The sequence below is a fragment of the Artibeus jamaicensis genome, unplaced genomic scaffold (genome assembly GCF_021234435.1).
Source record: "Artibeus jamaicensis isolate MK-2021 breed Jamaican fruit bat unplaced genomic scaffold, CSHL_Jam_final contig_415, whole genome shotgun sequence".
In the NCBI taxonomy this organism is placed as follows: domain Eukaryota; kingdom Metazoa; phylum Chordata; class Mammalia; order Chiroptera; family Phyllostomidae; genus Artibeus; species Artibeus jamaicensis.
The window spans coordinates 39,948,688-39,971,806 of record NW_026521823.1 but is presented as its reverse complement, the minus strand read 5'-3'; the positions used below and the strand labels follow the sequence as shown (position 1 = coordinate 39,971,806).

General features: G+C 44.7%; 1 protein-coding gene across 1 annotated transcript in view; it reads right to left on the bottom strand.

The window, feature by feature from the left end:
• NBEA (neurobeachin) overlaps window positions 1-11,732 on the bottom strand; it is a 439,670-nt gene extending 427,938 nt beyond the window's left edge. The window contains exon 1 of the mRNA XM_053665561.1: window positions 10,974-11,732. Within this exon, the coding sequence (XP_053521536.1) occupies window positions 10,974-11,249 (276 nt within the window). The 5' untranslated portion in view covers window positions 11,250-11,732. The remainder of the gene's footprint in view (window positions 1-10,973) is intronic.
• Between the last annotated feature and the right edge of the window lie 11,387 nt (window positions 11,733-23,119).

Sequence of the window (23,119 nt, the reverse complement as noted above, 5' to 3'; positions counted from 1 at the left end):
AGCAACGTTAAAAGTACAACTATGTAGCCCTGAGCTGTATGGCTCAGTTAGTTGGGCATGGTCCTGCAAAGCAAAGGGTCGTGGGTTCGATTCCCCATCAGGACACATGCCTGGGTTGCATCTCGTCCCCAGTCAGGGCTTGTACAAGAGGCAACAATCGATGTTTCTCTCCCTCACCTTCTCCCTCCTTTCCCTCCTCTCTAGAAAAAAAATGAATAGATAAAATATTTTTAAATAGTTTATTGAAATGCCCATGCCTGTTGAAAGTAAGTATGCTGGGTATATAAAATTATTTAAAAACAACTGACAGCAATTAATACAGCACCTAAATTAGCATAACATACTGAAAACAGCCTTCAAATGTCAGCATTCGGGCGGCTCATCTGGAACCACTCACTTGCCAGGGGCAGTGCTTATGCCTGTTCTTGGCTGGATTCAGTAAGAACAACATTTCAACTGCTACAGCTTTGCAAGAGCAGTGGAGTAAACTACATGGTGTTTGCCCCTGAAAATCATCCGTGCTGTTTCGGAGACGAATAGAGGAGCGAAACAGGGCAGTTCAGAAATAACATGGACAAAGGGCTTTGGGAAAACGCGTGGCAACACCCTCCCAGTGCCCGCTCCAGAAATGCACCGGCAGAGCCTCCGGCTCCTTACGGCGGGGACTCTGTGGTTGTTTGTGTGCCCAACAAGTATCTCAACTTTGGCAATAGAACACTAGGTTAGGATTACTCAGAACTTTAGGTAACCACCACTTAAGTACGTGAGCCTGCCGCGTTTGAAGAAGTGGGGGATGGGAAGATAGCACGCTCTCATATTAAATAAAGCGATAAACCGTAACCCCAAATGAACCGACAGAGTGGAAGAACAGGCACCGGGACGAGATTTAAAAGCACTGGACTAAGAGTCAGGAAGCACCGGTGCCAACTCCTGGCCTGCGACAGCCTGCGGGACCTGCACACCGTCTGGGCCTCTCTCCTGCCCCGCTCCTGCGAGGGACCTGGCAGGGCTGCTCACCAGGTGGGAGACACTAGCACCCCTGCCCACCTCAGGTATCCAGACGCTTTCTTTTAAACAGTACCCACGCTTCTGTACACCTCAACATGTCTATCCTTCACCCTCAGAAAAAAAAGCTGAAACGTTAAAACAGTAGGCAAACATAAATTGAAAGAATCAGAGTATCTAAAACAAAGATGTGTACTCAAACCAGAAGTGACCAAAACAAGTGAACTAAATCAAAGGGGAAAAAATCTTCATTAAAAGAAAGTCACTGAGCAGCACACAATTTCAGACTCTGTTACGTACTCGTTATACCAAGTTGAATAGGCTGACGTTCTGATCTCAGAGGGCCAGTCTCCAGGGGAGGCCGAGAAGCAAACAAACGATTAGACAGCGGGTGCCAGTGCCAACTCGAGGTGTGCCCAAGACGCTGCAGGACAGCCAGGGGCGTGGGGGGGCTTTCAGGGGGACTTGGGAAGACGTCACTTACTAGTGACAAGAGGTAAATCTTGAAACCCAAACGGTGCTTCAGACAAAAGATGGAAGAACATGGTAATTTCAAAAATGCCATTATTCTTTAGCAAATAGCAGTCAGTAGAGTATAAAAAATACTCTTCCATTGCTGACTTACGTCTCAAAAATGTTAAAAGTAACCTAAATACTTAATTTAAATTCAAGGACTTAGAAAGGGTAATCAAGTTATAGAGAATTAGTACAAATCAAGTAAAATAATTCTATGACATTTTATAATACAGTGTTGCTTATACAATTAGAACTGAAAACACCTCTCTATTAAGATACCAGACTTAGTTTAACTTAGAAAGACAATGACTATTTTTACTTCACTGAAGATGTGACATTGCAGGTCAGGAAGACAAAAATGAGAAAACATACATCCTGTGCTTAGCACGGTGCCTGGCAAGGATTCAGCTGAGAATAAGCATGTACTGTCACCTTCACCACCACCACCACCACCACCACCACCACCACCAAAGGTAATGGCACATTTGGAAGAACAGAAGGCCAGAAGCATCTAGCTCTGAGTCTCCCTTCCGCGACTACACTGCTTTCCAGCCCTGCACAAGCCCCCCACTTCAGCCCGGTGACTCCTCACGTGGAAGAGAAGCACACTCACCTCGGAGAGGCCGGGAGAGGACGCTGAAACAGAAGGGACGAAACTGAACCCAGTCTGTAAAAGCCAAGTCCCTCCCCACACGCAACAAATTTTTCAACAGTAGAATATTCATATACCATTTTTAAATCAGCTGCAGTTTATTGCTCTCAGAAAATGAAAGTATTTGCTAAAGAGAAACAAACCTAGACATTCACATTTCCATAAAATTCCCTATTAACCAATGTTTGCTCTAATTCGGTAAATAGAAAGGAATCGCAATTATTAGGAATTGTATTACCTAGGCTATAGTATAATTCCATCTATATCTCATTTGTCTTATCCAAGCAAATACCGTATATGTGGTAGTTCATAGGATTACTGCTAACATATAGTAAATCTACTCTTTATATATAAAACAAAAATGTAATGCATACTACTATTCTGGCCCTCAGCAGTACCTCAAGTATCCACTTTCTGCCTCGTGAAAAGGCATACGACTCAAAGGTAGTTGCCATTTAGAACACTGTGTAACCAGGTATTATTCCCCAGAACTCACAGGTGTCCACGAACCAGCGCTTGCTAAACCACTGCTGTGCACAAACCCCGCACGGCCTTCACTCCACTTCCTGGGGGTCCTCGCCCCAAGTCCACTGTGGGCAGCACTGCTCGCCACAGCTCCCACTGTCACCTATTCACGGAATGCTGGCCTTTGGGGTCATTTCTAATAAGCCACATTCTGGCTTCTGAACCTCTGTGACAACACCTAGATCGCGCTGCCTCACCACTTCACATCTCCGCAGCCTGTTTCCAACTCGGCGGGGAAGGAAGGGCACCTGGTGGGCTGCGGGTCAGTTAATGCCGAGCAACTTCACACGTGCACTGCAGCTACTCAAAGACAGGCTAATTTCTTCTAAAACAGTCACACACAGTTTTCACCCCCCTAACTAGTCCCTCCGGCTTGACACTCAGGCAGTCCTCTGAATGCTCTGGAGACGGCCCCCAGAGGGGGGCACGCCTTTCCTGGGATCATCAGTCACGTCCTGGGGGATCTACGCGTGAGCTCCGCCATGTGAGGAGAGAGATGGAAGGGATTCTGAGCAAAGAAACTGGCACAGCCTCCTGTCTACTCTCTCCCCAGTTTTCCATCGACCCCGCTCAAAACAGGCGACCAGCAGACACGGCCCCAGGCCCTGCCGGAGCCGGGCAGGCTCAGGAGAGCAAGGCCCCGTGTGCGACCAGCAGACTGGGCCCCGTGGGGCCCTGGGGCCGCTCCCCGACAGCTCACCTGGCTCAGGTGCTCCAAGCTAATGCAGAACAACTCTATTTACTGAGATCACTGTTTTCATCCTAGGATCAGATGATCCTTGGACTCAGGATATGGATAAAAATAACAACAGTAAGTACTAAATAAAGTTAGTTTTGTACCAGGCACTTCACAGATGTTAATTCATTTAATCTGTGCAACAACCTTAAGGTAAATATCCCCTTTTACACGTAGGGAAACTGAGGCACATAGAGTTTTAATGACCGTATGCTATTCCATTACAGGAACGTAAAATAATTTATTTAACCTTTCCTATTGTTGAAGATTTAGGTTTTTGCCAATTCTTATGTCATAAAGTGATACCTAACCCCCAAACTTGTCTGCAGACAGCTCTCCCTTAGTCCGAAGACCTAAGGACTAACGTGGAAAACTTCCTGCCCCGTGTGTTGAAGCACCATTTGGAACGGCTACAACACACCAATGTCCCACACGTCACTCAGGATGACTTTAGCACACCTGGAGAACAAGGTGACTTTCGTTTTAATTTATGATAATCTTACTATTTATGATGCCTCAGTATTACTTAGAGATTACTCTTGTATTAACTAGCAATAAATATTTCTTCTTTCTTGAAATATAGCAAGTCCTTTGCCAAGTTAACACTGTCTTATGATTTGTGCTGTAATACTTAATACCCAATGCTTCCAAATTTTTAAATTGACAGTATTAGTCAGGAGTCATGGGATGAAGTGGATGGACACCCCAGCCACGCTGCCTCCCGCAAAGCCGGAAATGTGCAGCGTGCTGCTCCGAGGGCCCGGGAGGTGGGCGGCGCCCAGGGCTCTGCAGCACCAGCACAGCCCAGGCCCCAACTCGAGGCGCCTCTAGCGCCGACCTGCAGAATACTCTGCCCTAATGGTGGCACACTGCCGGTCAGATCCCAAGCACGCGCTAACCTCTAGGCAGCTCTAGTGATGAGCGTCTTTATTCTCCCCCAGAATGAAAGTTACTGAGGTGTCTCATGTGCAGTTAAATTTTTACCCAGTACCTGCTGGGCCAGGCCCAGCAGCTGTTTCTGGAGCGCAGAAAGCCGTGGGTGGAAACCCCAAGCCACAGGAACCAAGAAGGAACGAATTCCCAGACTGGTCAGTGGCAGAAACAATGGGTTCTAGGCAGCGGAATCCAACAGAAATCCACGCCGTTGCAGCCGTGGGCCGCCCCACCTGCTCTATGGAGGCCCTTCCTTCCCTGCACCCAACACTGGAAGTTCCCCTAGTTAACAACCCTGCTGCTGCAGGCCCGGCAAAAGCGCACTCACCATCTCACCACAGGGAGCCAGGAGAGACCAAGACACTGGCAGGTCACTGCACCAGCTAGAAATCTGAAACCTCTGAGCTATGAACAACTGGCCAGAACGAAAGCAGCATTCTTTTGGGCAGCACCTCATAATCTGACCACAGAGCTACACAGCGGACTTATGAAGAAGGTAAGACAGACCCAGGTCCCTCATTTGGAGCACAAACTGCACCCCAGGGGTCAGAGCAGCAGCACCTGCCCTGGCAGAGAACCTCCTCGGCAGCCAGTGGGAAGCAGTCCGCAGGACCTCTCGGAAGCCCTCTCCTGCCCACTGTCCTGCACACCAAGGTTTTCCTTCTTCCTGCCACTTCTGCAGCCCACTTCCCTTACTCAGACCTGCCTTGGAAATACAAGAACCCAGGCCTGTTTACCAGGCTTGAGTTTACCCTGGAAGTTTCCCTAAAACCTTAGTAAGCCTTTGGTCAATCTACTTCTGGCAAGGGGCTAGACTAGCTGCCAAAGCCACAGACCTGTCAGGACACAGTTCGTCCACCTGGATCTCCACCTTCCCAGTTTCACAGCCCTGCCAAGTCCCACAGAAGAGGTGGACTCATCCCCTTCCTTGAGAATGTGCAGCAACAACCCCTGCTCCGGCGGGTCCTCGCCCGTGGCCTGTAGTGGCTGGACCGCTCCTCTGATCAGGGGTCTGGAAGTGCTCATGAAGGGCTTGGGAGAAGGTAACAAAAAAGAACTTCACCCGATTCTGATCAAAACTCCTGTCTTTCCTGTTACCAACCTCAGCTTGGGGCCCGAAAATGAGGTGGTCTTTCCACCTTGGAGGCTCGTGGTACCTGTTCAGTTCTCTGCTGTCTCGGATGATGACTGTGCGCAGAGAGGGCTTCTCTCACTTGGAAGGACTGCGTTCTCCTCCCTCTGTGATTCCAAGTGCGCCAGCTTGGACCAAAGGGAATCCCTCTCTGAAAGGTAGTATCAAAGGCCCCAAGAAATGGCTGAAACACTCTCGTGTCACTACAGTTCCAGCCTCAGTAGTTTCATGGGCAAAGATAACAAAGGTGACGACTTAAAACAGCTAGTCTATGATCCTGCAAAAGAAATCACCACAAAAAGCAGGGTCCTCCCTGCCTTGTACATCATTTCAACATTTAAGGTCCGTTCCTTACAATGTCCCATTTCCAGGTGCTACTATCTGTTTATAAGGATCCTTTCCACTTACAAGGGACAAGAACCCAATGTGAATGGACTTGAAGCTAACAGCAATAAGCTTTAAAAGGGAGAGTTTGATGGTCAGAAGATTACTGTGGGCACAGAAAACTCCAGGCTCTTAAGCAGAACACGGATACATTTCTTGCTCTTGGGTCCCTCCTTGGTCAACGTCTAACTCAGGCTCAGCGTCGCCAGCAGAACCCACTCCAGCCCAGGCCCTGTGACTGAGCCTGTGGCTGCCCATACATCACCTAAAGGGGGAGCACCTGCAAGACGGACAAACACGAGAGCTACCCACTAGGCCCGGAAGTAGGGCAAGTGCTAACAATCACCTTTTAATTTCTAGTCAATGCATTATGCATACTTTGTTAATAACAATACAGTCTTTGTTATGTGCTTATATACATGACGCACACATAACATTTACTAAAAAGTTTTTATCAGACTCTTACTTACTGCAGGATACCAGATTAAAATAACATTTATATATATAATAATGGCTACACAGACAACACCATATTCAACACACATTTGTAGTCACGGGAGTAGACAACACATTAATTTCACAGGAGTCTAGTCTACTTCAGGGTCTTGGGTCTGCTACCTACTACAGAACAGAACTTCAGAAACTGGCCTCTTGCCTACTAATGTTATCCTGCACACTCAGAATGCATTAACTTATCCTAGAGCCACAAATACAAAAAATAAATCCAAGCCAGGCTCCTTGCTCCCTGAAGTGCACGGTGTAGGCGGGGACTACCCACAAACCACCGCACCAGAGAGCGAAAGGTGTCTCCCCACACAAGGAGAGAGACTGACGGTGCAGAACACATGAGAAGTACGGGAACGAGATGAAAAACAACCCATGAAACTTATGCAGAATAACATTTAAATAGTCAAAAATGTGGAAGACTGATTTTATAACACAGCTCCATCAACAAACCAGTATTAGGTCTGCTAAAAGCAGTGAATTTCCTTACATTATGTTGGAGAAAGTACACGGAAGAAGAGAGATCCTTGAGATACATTTAATTAACATCACAGCAGTTGCCAAAAACTAATTAGCAATATACAAAATAATTATTTACAATTAATGTAACTTGATTACACACTGACTACAGAGTATTTGCTACTTTGGTGTTACTATACGACTAAGGTAGCATTTCCTTGGGAAACCTCAGAACTCAAGATTCTGAAACTTCACTATTTACATATGCATTCTAATTTAATTTTCAACACCCAGTAACAAGAGTAAAATATAAGTTAAAATGAAAAGCTTACACGTCAACATAAATTAAAATGCCAGAAATTCTCTTTTAACATAAATAAATGTGGCTTTATTAATATTACAGGCTTATATGATTCTAAAATATAACTTCATATTTTAAAACATATTTAGTTCAAATGCAGAACACACCTTTTCTTTGTGAAATTTCAATTATCTTTAAGTTGAAAATTATTCTGATTATCAAGCTTCAAACAAGCAAAAAAAAAGCTCCAAAAAATAAAAGTTACTGTCACATTCAAGTATAGAAGAATAACTTAAAAATTTCCTTTTAACCAAAATACTATGTTCAATGTGCCAAGAGAGGAAGCTGGCCAACAAAAACCCCTCAAAGTATCTTGTTATGCTTTCTATACAGAATACGAGTCAGTTAAATGTGAAAAAAATCAGAGGAACTATCTTGTTCTACAACTGAAGATACACTAATATATCATTACGTAGTAATTCATGGGGGAAAACCTACAAATTAAACACTATAGAATTACACGCAGCTATTCAAAAAAATCCCTGTTCTGCACGCTTTCATCAAGTAAACATTAATCCTTTCTCTTTTCTAAAAATGTTTACATTAAACTTTTTGATTAAAAAAACTTCCATGTTACAAAGAACACATGATATTTACGTAGCATTTACTTCCAGGAAAAAAAACCCTCATACAAACATGTTAAGGAAGCAACGGACTGAGAATGCTGTTTTATAACTCGAACAGTTGATCTTTCTACATTAAGTGTTCTTATAATGCCATGTGAGTTACTTCATCCCTGAGCCAAAGTTTGTTGATGATCACTTTCTTTCATTGGTGAAGCTACAATGCAAAACCCTTGACAACACGCTCTTGGAAGGTTATTTACACACCAGCACACTCATCTTCCTGATGCGTTCTACTCCCCCTCATACCTGAATGTTTTAAGTCAATGACAATACCATTATACAAAATATCCATCTACAGTGGAAATTATTCATTTCACTTCTCACTGCATTAGTGACTTTTGAACAAACTCCCACAACCCACCTGAGTGATGGAAACACATTTCTGCCTCTGGCAAACAGAAGCAGGAAAATTACAGCCACAGCTGTGTTGAGGAAGTCCTATTTTTACTGCATGCCTAAACTTCCTTTGCAAAACTTTTAATTCTTTGGGCAAGGCATGTGAGAAACAGCACCTAAAAACCACATATTAGTATTCTCTTATTAAATATGAAGGGTACACAAGAAAAAGAAAGAAAAATATTTTGACAAAGGTGGTTAAGACAAGGACATTGTTTAAGGTAGAAACTGTTTTGAAGTTTCATTAGTTTTCTCTTTTCTGTGATAGATATTAAACTATTTTCACCTAAAATTTTTATTTAATGTTTTAAATTAAGATTAAAAATTGGGGAAAACTCACTTTAGAGATAATATTAAAGGTTTCCAATCTCTAACAAGTCACTAAGTGTCCTAAATGGATTTTACTGGATTTACTTATTAAGCAAATAGAATTAAGTTTTGCTAGTTATTCTTTAAATTCCCAAGGTTTCCAAATATTTTCAGAATCAGCTTAAGTTTTCACATGACGTCAGGAGTATACTGGAAGGCTAAAGCCCTCAACCTGTAATTCATGTAATATGACACATCATATGATCTATTAACAACCGTAAACAGCCCCTTCTGCCATTTATTCGTTTCCCCAAAAAGTTTCCATTTAAAGACTTACTGCATTCTTTAAATACACATTAAGAAATTTTAACCCCAACTTTGTATCCCAAAAAGCGATGCGGTGAGGTGCACGAGGTGTTAAGTGGATGTGCGGACACACCATTTCAGGGCTGTCTTACTTCTGATTCCTCTAAGCTAACTGTGAAGTTCATCTCTACAACAACATTGCACACTGAGACTGCTTGCCAGATTTCCATTCCACTGGAGAGACTTAAATGTCTTTTTTACCTCAAGAGAAACATTTCACTTCCTTTCTTACTCTGCTGTGCGTCCTCAGAACTGCCATCTGTCAGGGCTGGCCCAGCAGACCTCCCGTTATGGGCTCCCAGTGTCTGCAAGTCAGTTTCATCTGCAAGTCAGTTTCCAGCTTGGGAGGGCTCCCTGCCTCCTACCACGTGAAAGTGCGTTAAATAAGCCTGCAGTTTATTGAAACAACCTCCCATCAAAATAGGTGCTGGTCCCATGAAAACTGGAAAAACACTTGAAATGTGTTCTTCTAAATGTGCAGGGACACAGATGCTGCAAACATGTTAACATGTTTTGAGATCTCACCTCTTTCTTTTCAAAAGAAAAGAAAGTACCAGCCTATTTGCAGCTGGTTAAAATTAAAATCCCAACAATATTTCTATCAGTGGTTTGAAAAGAATTTGGTTATATTAATGGGATAACATTACCCAAACTTACAACTGACTTTTGCATTGATAAAGGGTAAGAAAAGGTGTTCTGTGTTTAAACAGTAATAAATACAACAAAGAAAGAGATCCTCCTATCTTTGACTTGCACATTAGCAAAAAGAAAAGAAACAGCTCTAAATTTGCTGTAAATTTAAGAGGTTCATCAACTCTCCACGTCCTCTACCCCACGGAACCGCTGCTATGGCTGCAGCTTCCTTTCAGTTTTCCAATAGGTCAAATAAAAAGAATGGCTTAGCTGAAAAATCAGACTACATGGGTGCTACAGAATCTCCGTGTAAGCATATTTTTTATATTGCTGTGACTCCACACCAAATACAAGAGTCAACTGATGGTTCCTGATTTTTAACTCACCTTCCAAAACCCAGTGTCGGTCAGAGACTATTGCAAAGGGCACTGCTGGGAAGCTCTGCTGCAGCCAAAGCTGCGGTGCACAAACCACTAAAAATGAACCACTCTGAACTACACGCAACGCACGATTGGATTCCCTCGCCTTGTTTCTTCCCATGTCTTCCTCCTGACATCCTGAAGGCCTCTTAGCCTCTGCCGACAGTGCAAAATATTAAGTCACACACAGTTCTGCAGTAACTCTTTCTTATCACGGAGGAAAAAAAACCCCACTAGGGCTGCATCCAACACCTTTCTTTTCGTCTCCATCCATATGCCACGCTGCCCAAGACAACCACAGAAACCAACCTGTATAATTTGGTGCCCTCACATTTTAACACCTCGTGGGCGCACAAACGCGCGCGCACACGCACACAAACGAAAGAGGTCAGCGTATTCAGGGCAACGTTATAAAGAAAGAAAAACTGCCTAAAAAGAGTCGGGGGTTGGGGCGACACAGCCAACACACTCTCCATCACATCCTTGCTTCGGGACATTTTTAAAAGCAGATGCAAAACTGCACCCTTGTCCTCCTCCCTCGAAAGGGAGAGGAATCGCAGCCCAGCAGCTCAAGTTCAAGCTCACGCGCTCCTCTCAGGTCAGACGCACCGGGGACAGGGGCTTGTGCTCCAGGGGAAGGGCTTTCGACCCCGCAGAGCGATACCACGGGCAAGGAACAATGTGGGAGGGAGGGCCCCTGGGAAAGGGGGGCCTCTGCTCCTCCAACTGAAATCTCGGACCGACCCCAAACCCGCACGGCACGCAGAGGGTGACTGATCGCGGTTTGGAGAAGCGCTCACGGGCGGCACCAAGTTGGGCGCTGCGCTCGGCTGGCAGGAGGGACCCGAGGGGCAAGGGCAGGTGGCACGTTGGGCTAGCGCATGGTCGGCTCCCCCACGGGCCCCGGGGCCGAACACTCCGCGCCCGCGGGGACGCGCAGCGGTGGCCCCAGGGCGCAAGGGCCGCCGGGGGCCGCGGGGGCGGGGAGGCAAGCAACGAGCGCGCCGGGGGCCTTACCAGGTTCAGCACAGTCTCCACGATGTCCCTGTTGCTGACCTCGCCGACCTGTATGAGTCCAATCAACACTGCGAATTTCATCCGGATGTTGCGGATCGGCACCGAAGGGTTGATCATCCCCGCTGGCAGCACCACAGGGCCCGAGCCGGAGCCGGAGCCGGACGCCCCCCTCGGCTCTCCCATCCCGCCGCCCCCGCCGCCTCCGGCCCCGACGGCGAGGAGCCCAGCGGGCTGCGGCTCGAGCCCCGGGCCCGGGCCCGGCTTCTCGCTCGCCATGCACCCCCCTCCCGAGGAGCAGGCAGGAGCGGAGGCGCGGCGGCCGTCGGTACCGTTACACCTGCCTCGGCCCCCGCCCCCCGGCCGCCGCCGCGGAGCCCCAGCATCCACCGGCGCCAGGCGCCGGGCCCTCTCGCCGCCGGCACCTCAGCCCGCAGCCCTCCCCGGCGCAGGCCTTGGGGGACTCGCAGGCGGATGCCCGGCGGAGGCGGCGCCGCGAACCGCTGCCCGGCGAGCGGCGGCGCCCGCCCAGCAGCTGAGCCGCCGCTGCCTCCTCTCGCTCTCGCTCCCCCGCCCGGGCGGTCCGACTCGGCCCGCCCCTCGCCGAGATGCTGCCGCCGCCCGGGAAAGCCCTAGCGCGGGCCGCGGGCCCCGGCGCCGACCGCGGCTGGAGCCCCGGCGGTGGTCGACGCTGCGGACGCTGCTCCCGCCGCCGCTGCGGGCGCCGTTGTCGTGAAGCCCGACGCCGCGCTCACGCCGCCATGTTGCCGCCCCCTGCCTGCGGTAGCGGCCACTGCGCCTGCGCGGCGCCTCCGGGGGCGGGGCCCTCGCGCGCCCCTCGCCGGCCCGGCCCTCCCTCGCTGCCCACCCGGCCACCCCGACACCCCCGGCCCCTCCCCCCGCCCCCGTGAGCAGACAGACAGGTGAGCAGGTGCGCGGGGACCGCTGCCAGACGCGAGGAGAGCTGGCAGCGGCGGGCGGGGGTTGGGGGTGGCTTCCCCGCGGTTTGTCCCTCGCGGGTGCCTTCTCCCTGCGGGAAGGGCAGAGCGTGAGTGTCTCGTCGTTGCTGCCATCTCCTCCTTCCCTCCACATCCTCTTGCTGGGAGGAGGTGAGCATCTCTGCTCAGCGTCGCCTCCAGCAGCTGCTCCAGGCAGCGCCACGTGCTTGGGAAGGTGGGGCAGTGGCGAACGACCTATTTCTGCCCCTTCGCCCCTTCCTCGCAGCCCTGCCCGCGCCCCCGGAATTACCCAAAGGAAAAGGGGCTGGCGAAGCGGGAACGTAACGCCCTGGGGGAGAAGGGTGACCCTGCGCCGTTGGGGGAAGGATGCGGATGAAGTGGAAGAGGCTGACGACTGCCCTCAGGGGCTCAACCTGAAGCAGAGCTTCCTCGAGAAGCAGCTCGGAAGCTCCCCTCCCAGCCTCGGGCACAGGGCGCCCCGAGCACCCTGTGCCGCTGTGGGGCAGCTTGGTGACTGCTCCGAGTCCTGCATTTTAAAAATCCCCATCGACCTCCAGGTATGATGCCAGTTAGTGATGGTGCCTCCGTTTTTCTTAGGCATGTACACGTCAGAGGTTTTCTAAGTTATCTACAAATATAGGTAACTCTCACTGCCAGCCTTGATCTGTACTGCAAGTACTTTTCTCCCCCGGTCCCGTGGCACAGTTGGTTGGAGCCTCGCGCCCTCCCCTCCTTCCCCGGCGCACACGGAGAGGTCACGGGTTCCATTCCTGGTCAGGGCACATGCCAGGGTTGCAGGTTCGATCTGGGTCAGGGAGCCTGCAAGAGGTAGCTGATGGGCAACTGATTGATGTTTCAATCAATCTCTCTCTCTCTCTCTCTCTCTCTCTCTCTCTCTCTCAAGAAAAGCAACAAAAAATGTCCTCGGGTGACGATTAAAAAGAGAAAGTACTTTTCTGTCTCTTCACAAGTAAACTTTTAGTTTAAAAAATTAAAATGTGCACAGTAAAAACGGAATAAGTATGACTGTCGTTTTCGTCCTCGAAATGAAGGGTGTAATTTTCTTTAATATTTAATGAGGTAGCCCTTTTCAATAAAGACTTATTAAAAGCCACTAGAAATATTAAATATCTTGAGGAATGTTGAAACCATTTTAATTGTCAGTATGCAAATCAATCATAATTTGTTTTGTTCTTGCACATATTAAATTGGACTGGCTAATCAAGTTAACTCCCAGGATTTGGAACATGGTAAAATTCTATAATGTAGATCATATTTAACAAAATTCCTCAAAGTAGTGCTTACGATTAGTTTTTGTTTGTGTGTATGTGTTTGTTTAAATTTGTGCTGGAGAGATTGAGTTATTGAAATAGTTAAGCAACAATGTATGAAAGAAGCAATAATTGGCACATTCATTAAAATTAAATAGCAATTATAAAATGGGAAAGTGGTTGAAGCTATGTGGAAAACTTACAAAACCAGTAACTTTTGATAGTGTGCCTTAGATATGTTGTCATTGAAAACTCTAGTGATATATATTTCCATGTATAGCACTTGCATGACCCAGATTTGTAACATCTACTTTGAGGAGTGCTATTTTCATTTTTAAATTTAAAATGTTGTGTCTATATATTTTAAATATGCAAATCCATACTGAAAGGTCGTCATACCAACATTTTTTTCACTCCCTAGAGCACAAACACAGGACGGGGGGGGGGAGTAGGTTTATAGTTGCGAGTATATGAAACATGGTGTTCATTCTTGCAGTATTATTTTTTAATTATTGTATCATTTTCCATACGAACAACTGTAAACCTCCTTTGCCATCTCTTGATATTTTTAGACCTCTTGCTTGAGCTCTTTGAGAAACAGTGACACCTTGAACTTTCTATTTTCTTTCAGAAAGAATAGCACTACATCATTTTATATGTTTGCTTTCATTTTCTGTTTTGTTTGGTAAGCAGTCTGCTGGGTGCATTTGGGTTTTCTTGTTTATTTCCCTGTCTCCGTAGGGGGTGTGTAGAGAGGATATCAGTATTTAAAAGTAGGGGAGCCCCACTTCTGTCCTTATACTTAATTCAATATCAGAGGCATTTCAAGGAGCTTACAAAGTACAGCACCCTCTCCAGCAGCCGTCAGCTCCTTGCAGGTAGCAGGTCGCTGGGTGCTGCAGTCAGTGCAGGGCTCCAGAATCACAGTCGCTACCTCCTCCCCATGCGGTGCACTCAGGTTAGTGAGCTCAGTCTCCCCATTCACTCACAGGAGTCAGAATTTAACGAAATGACTTCAGTTCGGCAGCCAGTGTCCATCAAATGCGTGCCTGCACCCTAAGTGTGCAGGAACGTTGTGTGTCGAATGACCTGTAAACACATGTGAGACCAAACACAGCCACATGGCAGTCTTTATCATTGCGTGGTTGTGTGTTTTCAGTACTACCCCACAAAGCATCAAGTTTGGAAAAGAAAGCAGGTGTTTCCTTTTAGCCTACAAAGCCTATTTCCCTGCACATGTACAATTAACTTAGTGTTTGCATTGACAGTATTTTTTAAATAAAAGATAGCTATAGCGTAACAGAAACTTCCTACAATGTTCACTTTTTAACTCTCCAGATTAAAAAAAATACATATTTTATGTGGTGAATATTGTTTTTTGTATACATTTTTGCTTTAATAGATGCATACCCATGCTTCCAGAGGTCAATTCTTCAAAGACAAGAAGCCAATGAAAGTGAGTTTCAAGAGACAACGTTGTACAGTGTTTGAGAACATGTGCTCCAGATTTACGGGGACCCAGGTTTGGATTCCAGTCCTACCACCCACTTATCTGAGTGACCTCCTAGCCATGTGACTTCTCTCCAAAGTCTGAGTTTCCCCAGCCCAAAGTAGAGATGCACAGAATTGCAGGATCTAAAGGTGGTTAACACAGTAGCACCTTTCAGTTAATGTTTCTCTTTGGCTGTGGGAAGAGACAACCTTATTGTCCTGTTTGTGTTTTCAGCGCCTACCATGCCTGGCTTGTAATTTACATTTAAGAAACTTGTTGAGAAATGAACGAATGAAAAGGCAGTTCTCTAGGCTAAATATCCGGTTCCCTTCACCTGATATTTAAAAAACAGGTTTCTTGCTGTCCTCTAAACTTCACCTGAACAGAGTCCTCCAAGTTCTAGGTAGGGTGCAGGCCAGTAAAAAAGAGGGAAGGTCTGAACCTGAACCTCAACCTTTGGAAATACAGCTCCTATTAATGTAACTGGGACCAGATTAGTTTGGTTTGCTTTGCTTTGGTTCAGGATTTTTCAACAATATGACAGTGATGATTCGTGTTTGGCACGTAGCAGATTCCCAAATAATTGTGGTTCTCTTCCCCTGTCATGTTAACATTTTTACCAACTGAAACACCAAAGACTTTGTTCTGTTGTTAATTGCTTCCTTTTCTTTCTGTACTTGCTGCTCCTGAACAACAGCACATCTGTGGTATCAGCTTTACGTTGTAGATTTAATGACCCAAAGTACAGAAGGGTACATATCTATTTTAATTTATTTGTATTCAAATTTTCTACTTAATTTTATTTAAATTTTAACTGCTAATAATTTCATGCAAAATGGTCTTATTCCTCTTATTATCTTATTACCTACAAATTTGAAAGCAATTTTGTACCTTCATCCAAATATTCAATTAAAAGAATTAAAACAGTTCTGTAGTCACTAAAAACATTCTGATGAAAATCAATTCACATTTTTTAAAACTGTGGGTCCCAACCCATTAGTGAGTCATAAAATAGATTTAGTGGGTTGCAACCAGCATTTTGTAAATGAAAAAAGTACCATGGAAATATCCAAGGGCACCCACTATTGTAATTATACATACACAAAAACAAATATGCCTTTGTACATGTGTACTTACCAGGTAATGTTGTAAAATGTATTTCTTACTGCAAACTATAGTCAAAAAGTTCAAAGACCACTAATCGAAATGCTTTGTAAGCACCTGTTTGGTCTAATCCTTCAACTGCTAAAGAGCTATTACCTGATGCTGATGACTAGCCCATAATTCTCCAACTCGCCTGATTGGATGTCATAAATAAGGGGCCTTGACGTCTGACTGATTGGAGTCTGGATACACTCTGTCTCTGTATCTGGGTAAAATTAAAGTAAAAACAGAGAGGGGAACTACGGCTTTTTCCAACAACAAGCAGGAAAATGTGTTTAATCGGAGAGCATGATTTTCTGCTTCCTTTTCCTAATGAATGGCACATTCTGTAATCTCACCTAGAGGTGACGTTAAACTACTTACGGTGGGTTTTCAAGAACTTACCTCTTGGTCTCTTTGGCTTTTAACCCTTTGGTACTTCTGCTTCTCCACGACGCCTCAAGACCATGGAGAGTGCTTTCCTGATCTAGTTTTCGGAGTCTCTCAGGAGCAATAGACATAATTCTTTCTGTCTTGGGGACTTCAAATCATTTAGACTAGCTTAGTGCCTATTTACAGTTTCTTCACCAAACGTGAACCTCCTTTTCCTCCAATTACTGTTGCTTCTCTTCTACCTTTTTCACCTAAACATAAAGCACAGACATGGAATACACATTCAATTTGCATTAACAAATTTGACCCAGTTTTGGCATGGCTACAATGTTGATGTTTACCAGCCAAGAAATATTCGAGTGCCTACTGTGTGTAAGAAAGTAGACTAGTTAAAATCAATGATTTTGCCCTGGCTGGTGTGACTTAGTGGATTGAGCACCAGCCTGTGAACCAAAGGGTCGCTGGTTCAATTCACAGTCAAGGCACATGCCTGGGTTGCTGGCTAGGTCTCCAGCTGGGGGTGCAGGAGAAGCAACCACATATTGATCTTTCTCTCCCTCTTTTTCTCCCTCCCTTCCCATCTCTCTAAAAAGAAATAAATAAAATCTTTTTTAAAAATCTATTTAAAATTTTTTCTTTAGAGAAATGCTGCTTTTACACATGGAAAATGAATCTGCAAGTCAATACATTAAAAGGATCAAATAAAACCAAAAGTACTCCTGAGTTTTAAAAGAACTAGACACCATATAAACCCCCCAGTGCACTTGGCTATCCCCAAACACCCCCAAACGTGCACAAAAGCGCTCCACCCCATGCGGATGCTCATCAGCAGATGGCCCCCGCCTCAGCCCCTCTTCCCGGGTCCAGCACTAAGCCCAGTCTCTCCGTTTTCACTGTCACCGACCCCGCCCGTGACATCTGGCCCATTTCATGCCCCGCCTCCTCGCCACACTCACGTCTCTCCAGCCCGTCCGGTGCCTGGGCAACTTTCCTAAGGCCCCACCTGGATGGATGGATCCTTGGTCCAGAGCTGTCTCTGTCTTAAGCACAGTGGCGTCTACATGCATACGTGTCACCTGCTCTGAAAATCACCAGTGACCCTTCTTGCCTGACAAATGAGCCCCAGAGTCCTGACTGTGGCCAGAGCCACTCCACACACTATCTTAGTTTACTTGCTGATCTCACCTCATTCGAGTCCTGACATGAACTCCACCAGGGGCTCCCCAGCCTTTGTGCTGTGCACAACCCTTTTATCATTTAAAAAAACCTCTCAGACTGTTAGACTCCTACCTAGGAGATTTATTCTTTTAGTATCCATTAGTAGAGAGAAAAAATACAGTAATGAAAAGTTATTTTGAATTCAGTAATGCCATTTAATAATTTTTGACTTTTTAAAAATGGCAATACCACCTACATATATTTCATGCTCACACACTGTTGCAGGGTGAATTTTTGTCCCCAGAGGTACCTTGTGAAGCAAGGCCTGTGTAGATGTGACCACGTTCCGATGAGGACATACTGAAACTAGGTGAGCCCTTAGTCAGTCACGACTGCTGTTTGTATCTCACAGGGAAAAGGGGGGCACAGAGGGAAGGCGATAGGAAGACACGTGGTGAAGATGCCGTGTGAAGAGGCACAGGCCGATGTCACCCAGCGGTGAGCCGAGGGGTGCTCAGGATTGCTGACAACCACCGGGATACAAAAACTGTACAAGAACCAATTGCATTTTTATATACCAACAATGAACTCCCTGCCAGAAAAGGAAACTAAGAAAACAACCCCATTCACAGTTGCTTCAAAAAGAATAAAATACCTAGGAATAAATTTAACCAGGGAGGTAAAATACCTGTATTCAGAAAATTATAAGAAACTGAAGACAGGAATTCAAGAAGATACAAATAAGTAGAAGCACATATCCTGTTCGAGAATAGGAAAAATTAACAACATTAAGATGTCCGTACTACCCAAAGCATTCTATGGATTCAATGCAATTCCTCTCAAGATACCAATGGTGTATTTCACAGAACTAGAACAAATATTCCAAAAATTTACATGGAACTACAAGAGACCCTGAATAGCCACAGCAATCTTGAAAAAGAAGAACAAAGATGGAGAAATCATGCTACCTGATATTAAACTGTACTACAAGGCCATCATAATCAAAACAGCATGGCATGACATGGAGACATATATATCAATGCAAGAGAATAGAAATCCCAGAAATAAATCCACACCTTCACAGTCACTATTTGACAAAGGAGGCAAAAACATACAATGAGGTAAAGATAGTCTATTCAATAAACAGTGTTGGAATACTAGTTTTCCAACAGTATTGGATACAATGTGTAAAAGATGAAACTAGACCACCTTCTTACACCATTCATAAAAATAAGCTCAAAACAGATTAAAGAATTAAATGTTAGACTCAAAACCACAAAAGTTCTAGAAGAAAACATAGGCAGTAAATCTAGGGCACTTCTCACAGCAGTATTCTTCTGCTATATCACCCTGGGGAATGGAAACAAAAGGAAAAATAAACAAATGGGACTACATTGAACTCTAACATTTGCACAGCAAAGGAAGCCATGAACAAAATGAAAACACAGTCCACTGAATGGGGAAGCATATTCTCCAATGATGCATCTGATGAGTTAATATTCAAAATTTATTAAGCACTTACAAAACTCCATACCAAAAATAAACAAACAATCCAATTTTTCAAAAATGGACACAGGACCGGAATAAACACTCTACAAAGAGGACATACTAAATAATGCTTAGTGTCACTAATCAGTGTCACTAAAACCATATGAGATGCCACCTTAAACCAGCCAGAATGGTTACCACCAACACATCAACACACAAGTGCTGGCGAGGACATGGAGAAAGGGAACCTTGTTTTCCATTGGTGGGAATGCATATCGGTGCAGCCAATGTGGAATACAGTGTGGAGGACCTTCAAAAAGTGAAAACTGACCTGGCTTATGACTTAGAGTCCTCTCCTAGCTATATCTCCAAAGAAAGCCAAAACATTCAAAAGAATATATGCTGTGGAAGCAACCCAAGTGCCCAAGAATAGGCAAGCAGATGAGTATGCAATAGGATACTACTTGGCCATAAGAAAGAATGAAATCTTATTATTTGTGACAGTGTGGATGAACCTAAAGGGTCTTACGCTCAGTGAAATAAGTCAGTCAGAGAAAGACAAACAGCATATGATTTCACTTATATGTGAAATCTAAAGAACAATATAAATGGACAAACAAAACAGAAACAGACCCATAGATACACAGAACAGACCGATGGCTGCCAGAGGGGAGGGGGCTTGGGGAGCTGGGTGAGAAAGGTGAAGGAGTTAAGAATCACAAATTGGTAGCTACAAAATAGTCCCATGGTTGTAAAGTACAGCAGAGGGAACATGGCCAATGATACTGTAGTAACCATGTGCCGTGCCAAGTGGGCGCTGAAATATCGGGGGAAACGCTTTGTAAAGTTGATGATTGTCTAGCCACTGTGCTGTTGACCTGAAACGAACACAAACTATTGAGTGCCAAGTGTAATTGAAAGGAATAAAACAGGAAGAATGTCCTACATGTAACATATGTATGAATCACTGTCAATAATCAAGGGGTCCCCAGTTGGGGAACAATGATCTTGCCAACCTGAATTCCTCTGTTCCCCATTAAAACCCTGTGCCTTCCTGTGTGGGTACCGCACTTGGGTCCTTCCTCCCACCCACAGCACTGTCCCCTCGTGTCCTCTGTGAAGTCCCTGCCAGCATAAGTGCTACAGTTATCACTATAGACAGCATCCCACCCAGACGAGGGGGATCTCCAAGTTTGTACCCGTTTCCAGTGTACAGAAATGTGTTCTGGCCTTTTTTTCCAGGGAGCATGCTTCAACAAATTCCCACCTAAATAAATTAATAGTTTTCGCCATCTTCACCTCATCTGCCAGCAGTAAGAAATTCACAAGACAGTATATGTAGTCACACTCCATTCACTGAAAATTATTTTTAAGAGAATATGTGAATATGAATTGTTTTCATGGACCAGTACGTGTTTTCGTTCTACACAAGGACATCATTGAACAGTGATGCCACTGCATTTGGTATACATGTGTGAGACAAAGGGAAGTTTGTTACGGGTGGAAGTTTTAGATTGACTGTTGTTAACCATGATAGCCGTCATATGTATCTGTCATTAGCCCTTCCCTCTTACATGTATCTCTACACCTTCAAGTGAGATACTGCCGTTCGCAGTTTCCAAGTGAGCAGGCAGAGGTGAGTAGAGGTTGTCAGACTTCAGGGAAGTGACCAGACTAGGGTTTCATTATCCCCCTTGGCCTACTTTGGAACCTAGACTAAGGCCTTTATATCCTTTCTGTCCAAGACACCAGATGAGAGAGAACGAGACTGGGAAGGTCATTTTTGTCAACACATTTTTGCATGTTTGGGTGAAAGCTGCCTGCCGTGAGGGGCTTTCCAGAGTCAATGTGATTTCATATGTCTGTGCCTATAAAGGTTCAGAAAATGCCATTAGCCTTTATGTTTCTGGGGAATCATTTTAATTGTAGACAAAAATTACCTGGAATAAATAAATTATTTTTAATTATATTCATTAAGATTGAGCAAAATTTAATTTCATAGTTCCACTTATATATCACTCCTTATTATGCTTTTCTGGTAACTATTTTGTAATGTGTCTAACCATTAATCTAGTGCCTCCTGAGGGTATTATCATTACATGACTATAGAACCATAATTAAAAAGCCCATACTCTGGGTAAAAAAAGTAAAAGAATGTTATGAAGAAATGTGTACAGGTCATTTGGAATAGTTAGCTCATTAGTGGAATCTTCAGAGTAAGAGAGAGAGCATCTATGCCAAAGTTCAGCCCAACTTGGCGGGTGGGGTCAGTCTGAGCCTCGCATTGTGCATAAGCTTTGGATGCAGGGCTGCCCAGCCTTTTGGCATCTCTGGGCCACACATTAGATACACCGTGACACGTAATCACAAAAGAATCTCGTGTTTTAAGTACATTTACGATTTTGTGTTGGGCCACATTCATAGCCATCCCGGGTCACATGTGGCCTACAGGCCAGGGTTGGACGCCCCCAGGGAGAGCCTTTCTCTACCGGTCCCAGCAGCCATGAGTTAACCAGTGGAAAATGGCTTGAAATAACCCCCTCGTTGATCCCCTAGCACGTAGTGCAAGGAGACAGTCTGAGGTTTGTTTGATTTCCCAGCGTGGTGGATTATCTCTTTTCTCTTACCCGGCAGGAGGGCCAGGGACGGAAAAGGGAGGAAAAGCAGAGGAGAATATCTGTGTTGTGCCTTCTGACTGAGAGTTCAGTCTTACACAGTTTGAGGTACACATTACATACAGTCTTTTAACAGTCAGTGTGAAAATGAATATTAAATAGCACAATAGCACAGACCATCCAAGGGTTAAAGGAAGCCATAAGGGATCGAGGTGCGTGATCTCATGGAGTTCTTGTGTATCTGTTACACACACACACACACGAGTGTGTACAAAACTTCATCTCTCTTTGGCGACCTGAGCTGTGAGAACTGGAACGTCAGGTGTTGGCCGTGGCTTTCTCAGTAGTTTCCTTGCTTTTGATTGACACATGCTCAGCCTGGTTTCTTTTGCAAGAAGACACCACTCAGTGTGTTTCTTTGTGTTCAGTGAAGCATGTTAAGGTGGCTTCCATGTGATTTGCCCTCATAATTCACACCGTACTGTTGTTTTTCACAAGCGCAACAGGAAAGTCACATGGTTATATCATGAAATAAAACATTTCTCCCAAACAGGTCATTGTTTCTGTTCTACCATTCCCATCCTAATCCCAAATAATCCTATCAATATGGTATAGTGGCTAAAAGAATGGTTTTGAAGTCAGATAGAATAGGTTCAAATCCAGTCATATTGCCCATAAGCCAATTTCTTCACCTGTTAAATACAGGGTCTGGCACAAATAACTCCCCTTTTTTATCACAAAATCTTTTATTATGAAATCAAGCAGGAAATTCTGTAACATAACAATATCACACTCAAGCACACCACATGACATTTTAGGTGAAATGTTCAAATTAAACCTATAAATTATCACACCCGTATGATTGCCCTACCAACCACACTCAGGCCGTCCTCCTGCCGGATCCTGTATATGTGCCTCATATGCTTAGAAGATTTAAAGACATTAACATATAAAATATTTAGAGCAATTCCTGTAACAAGTATTCAATAGATGATAGAAGTCGTGATTATACATTAACACAAAAAGAAAACTTGGTGGAATTTTCTCATTTTATAATTAAATATACTAGTATCTCCTTTGTTTGTTTTCATTCATTGAGCTCACTTTCCCTTCTTCAAAGAACAAATTAGACAGCATTTTTCTTCTTTAGTTTTTTAAAATAAATAGCCATATACATAATATGTATATTTATATGTATACAGTCCATGTTTGTTCACTTCATCAGAACCCTAACAATTTCCTTTTCTATCTCAAACTTAAACGTTTTATTTCTAAGTACATGAAACCAAATTAGCACTATGTCTTTCCTTGGTTTTTCTTAATCGTAGAGAGAGAAGGCATATTATGAGCTAGGAGTTTTTCTTTTCCCAAGACTTTATAAAAATAAAAAAGCTAAAAGAATAAGCAAGTAACCGCAATGGAATTACGTCACTTTCGAACCCGAGAGAGGAAAGTCTACGAACCCACTGTATGTGAGAGTCTAAACCAGACGCTCGTCCTGTTGTCTCAGTGTGCCACTGCTCCCCCACTACTCTTTCTCGTTGACTTGTTCTGTCATTGCTTCTTTGTAAATAAAGTTCCCTACTTGAAGTTCATGCCAAGACAGAACATTGTCCCTGCTTTTTTTCTT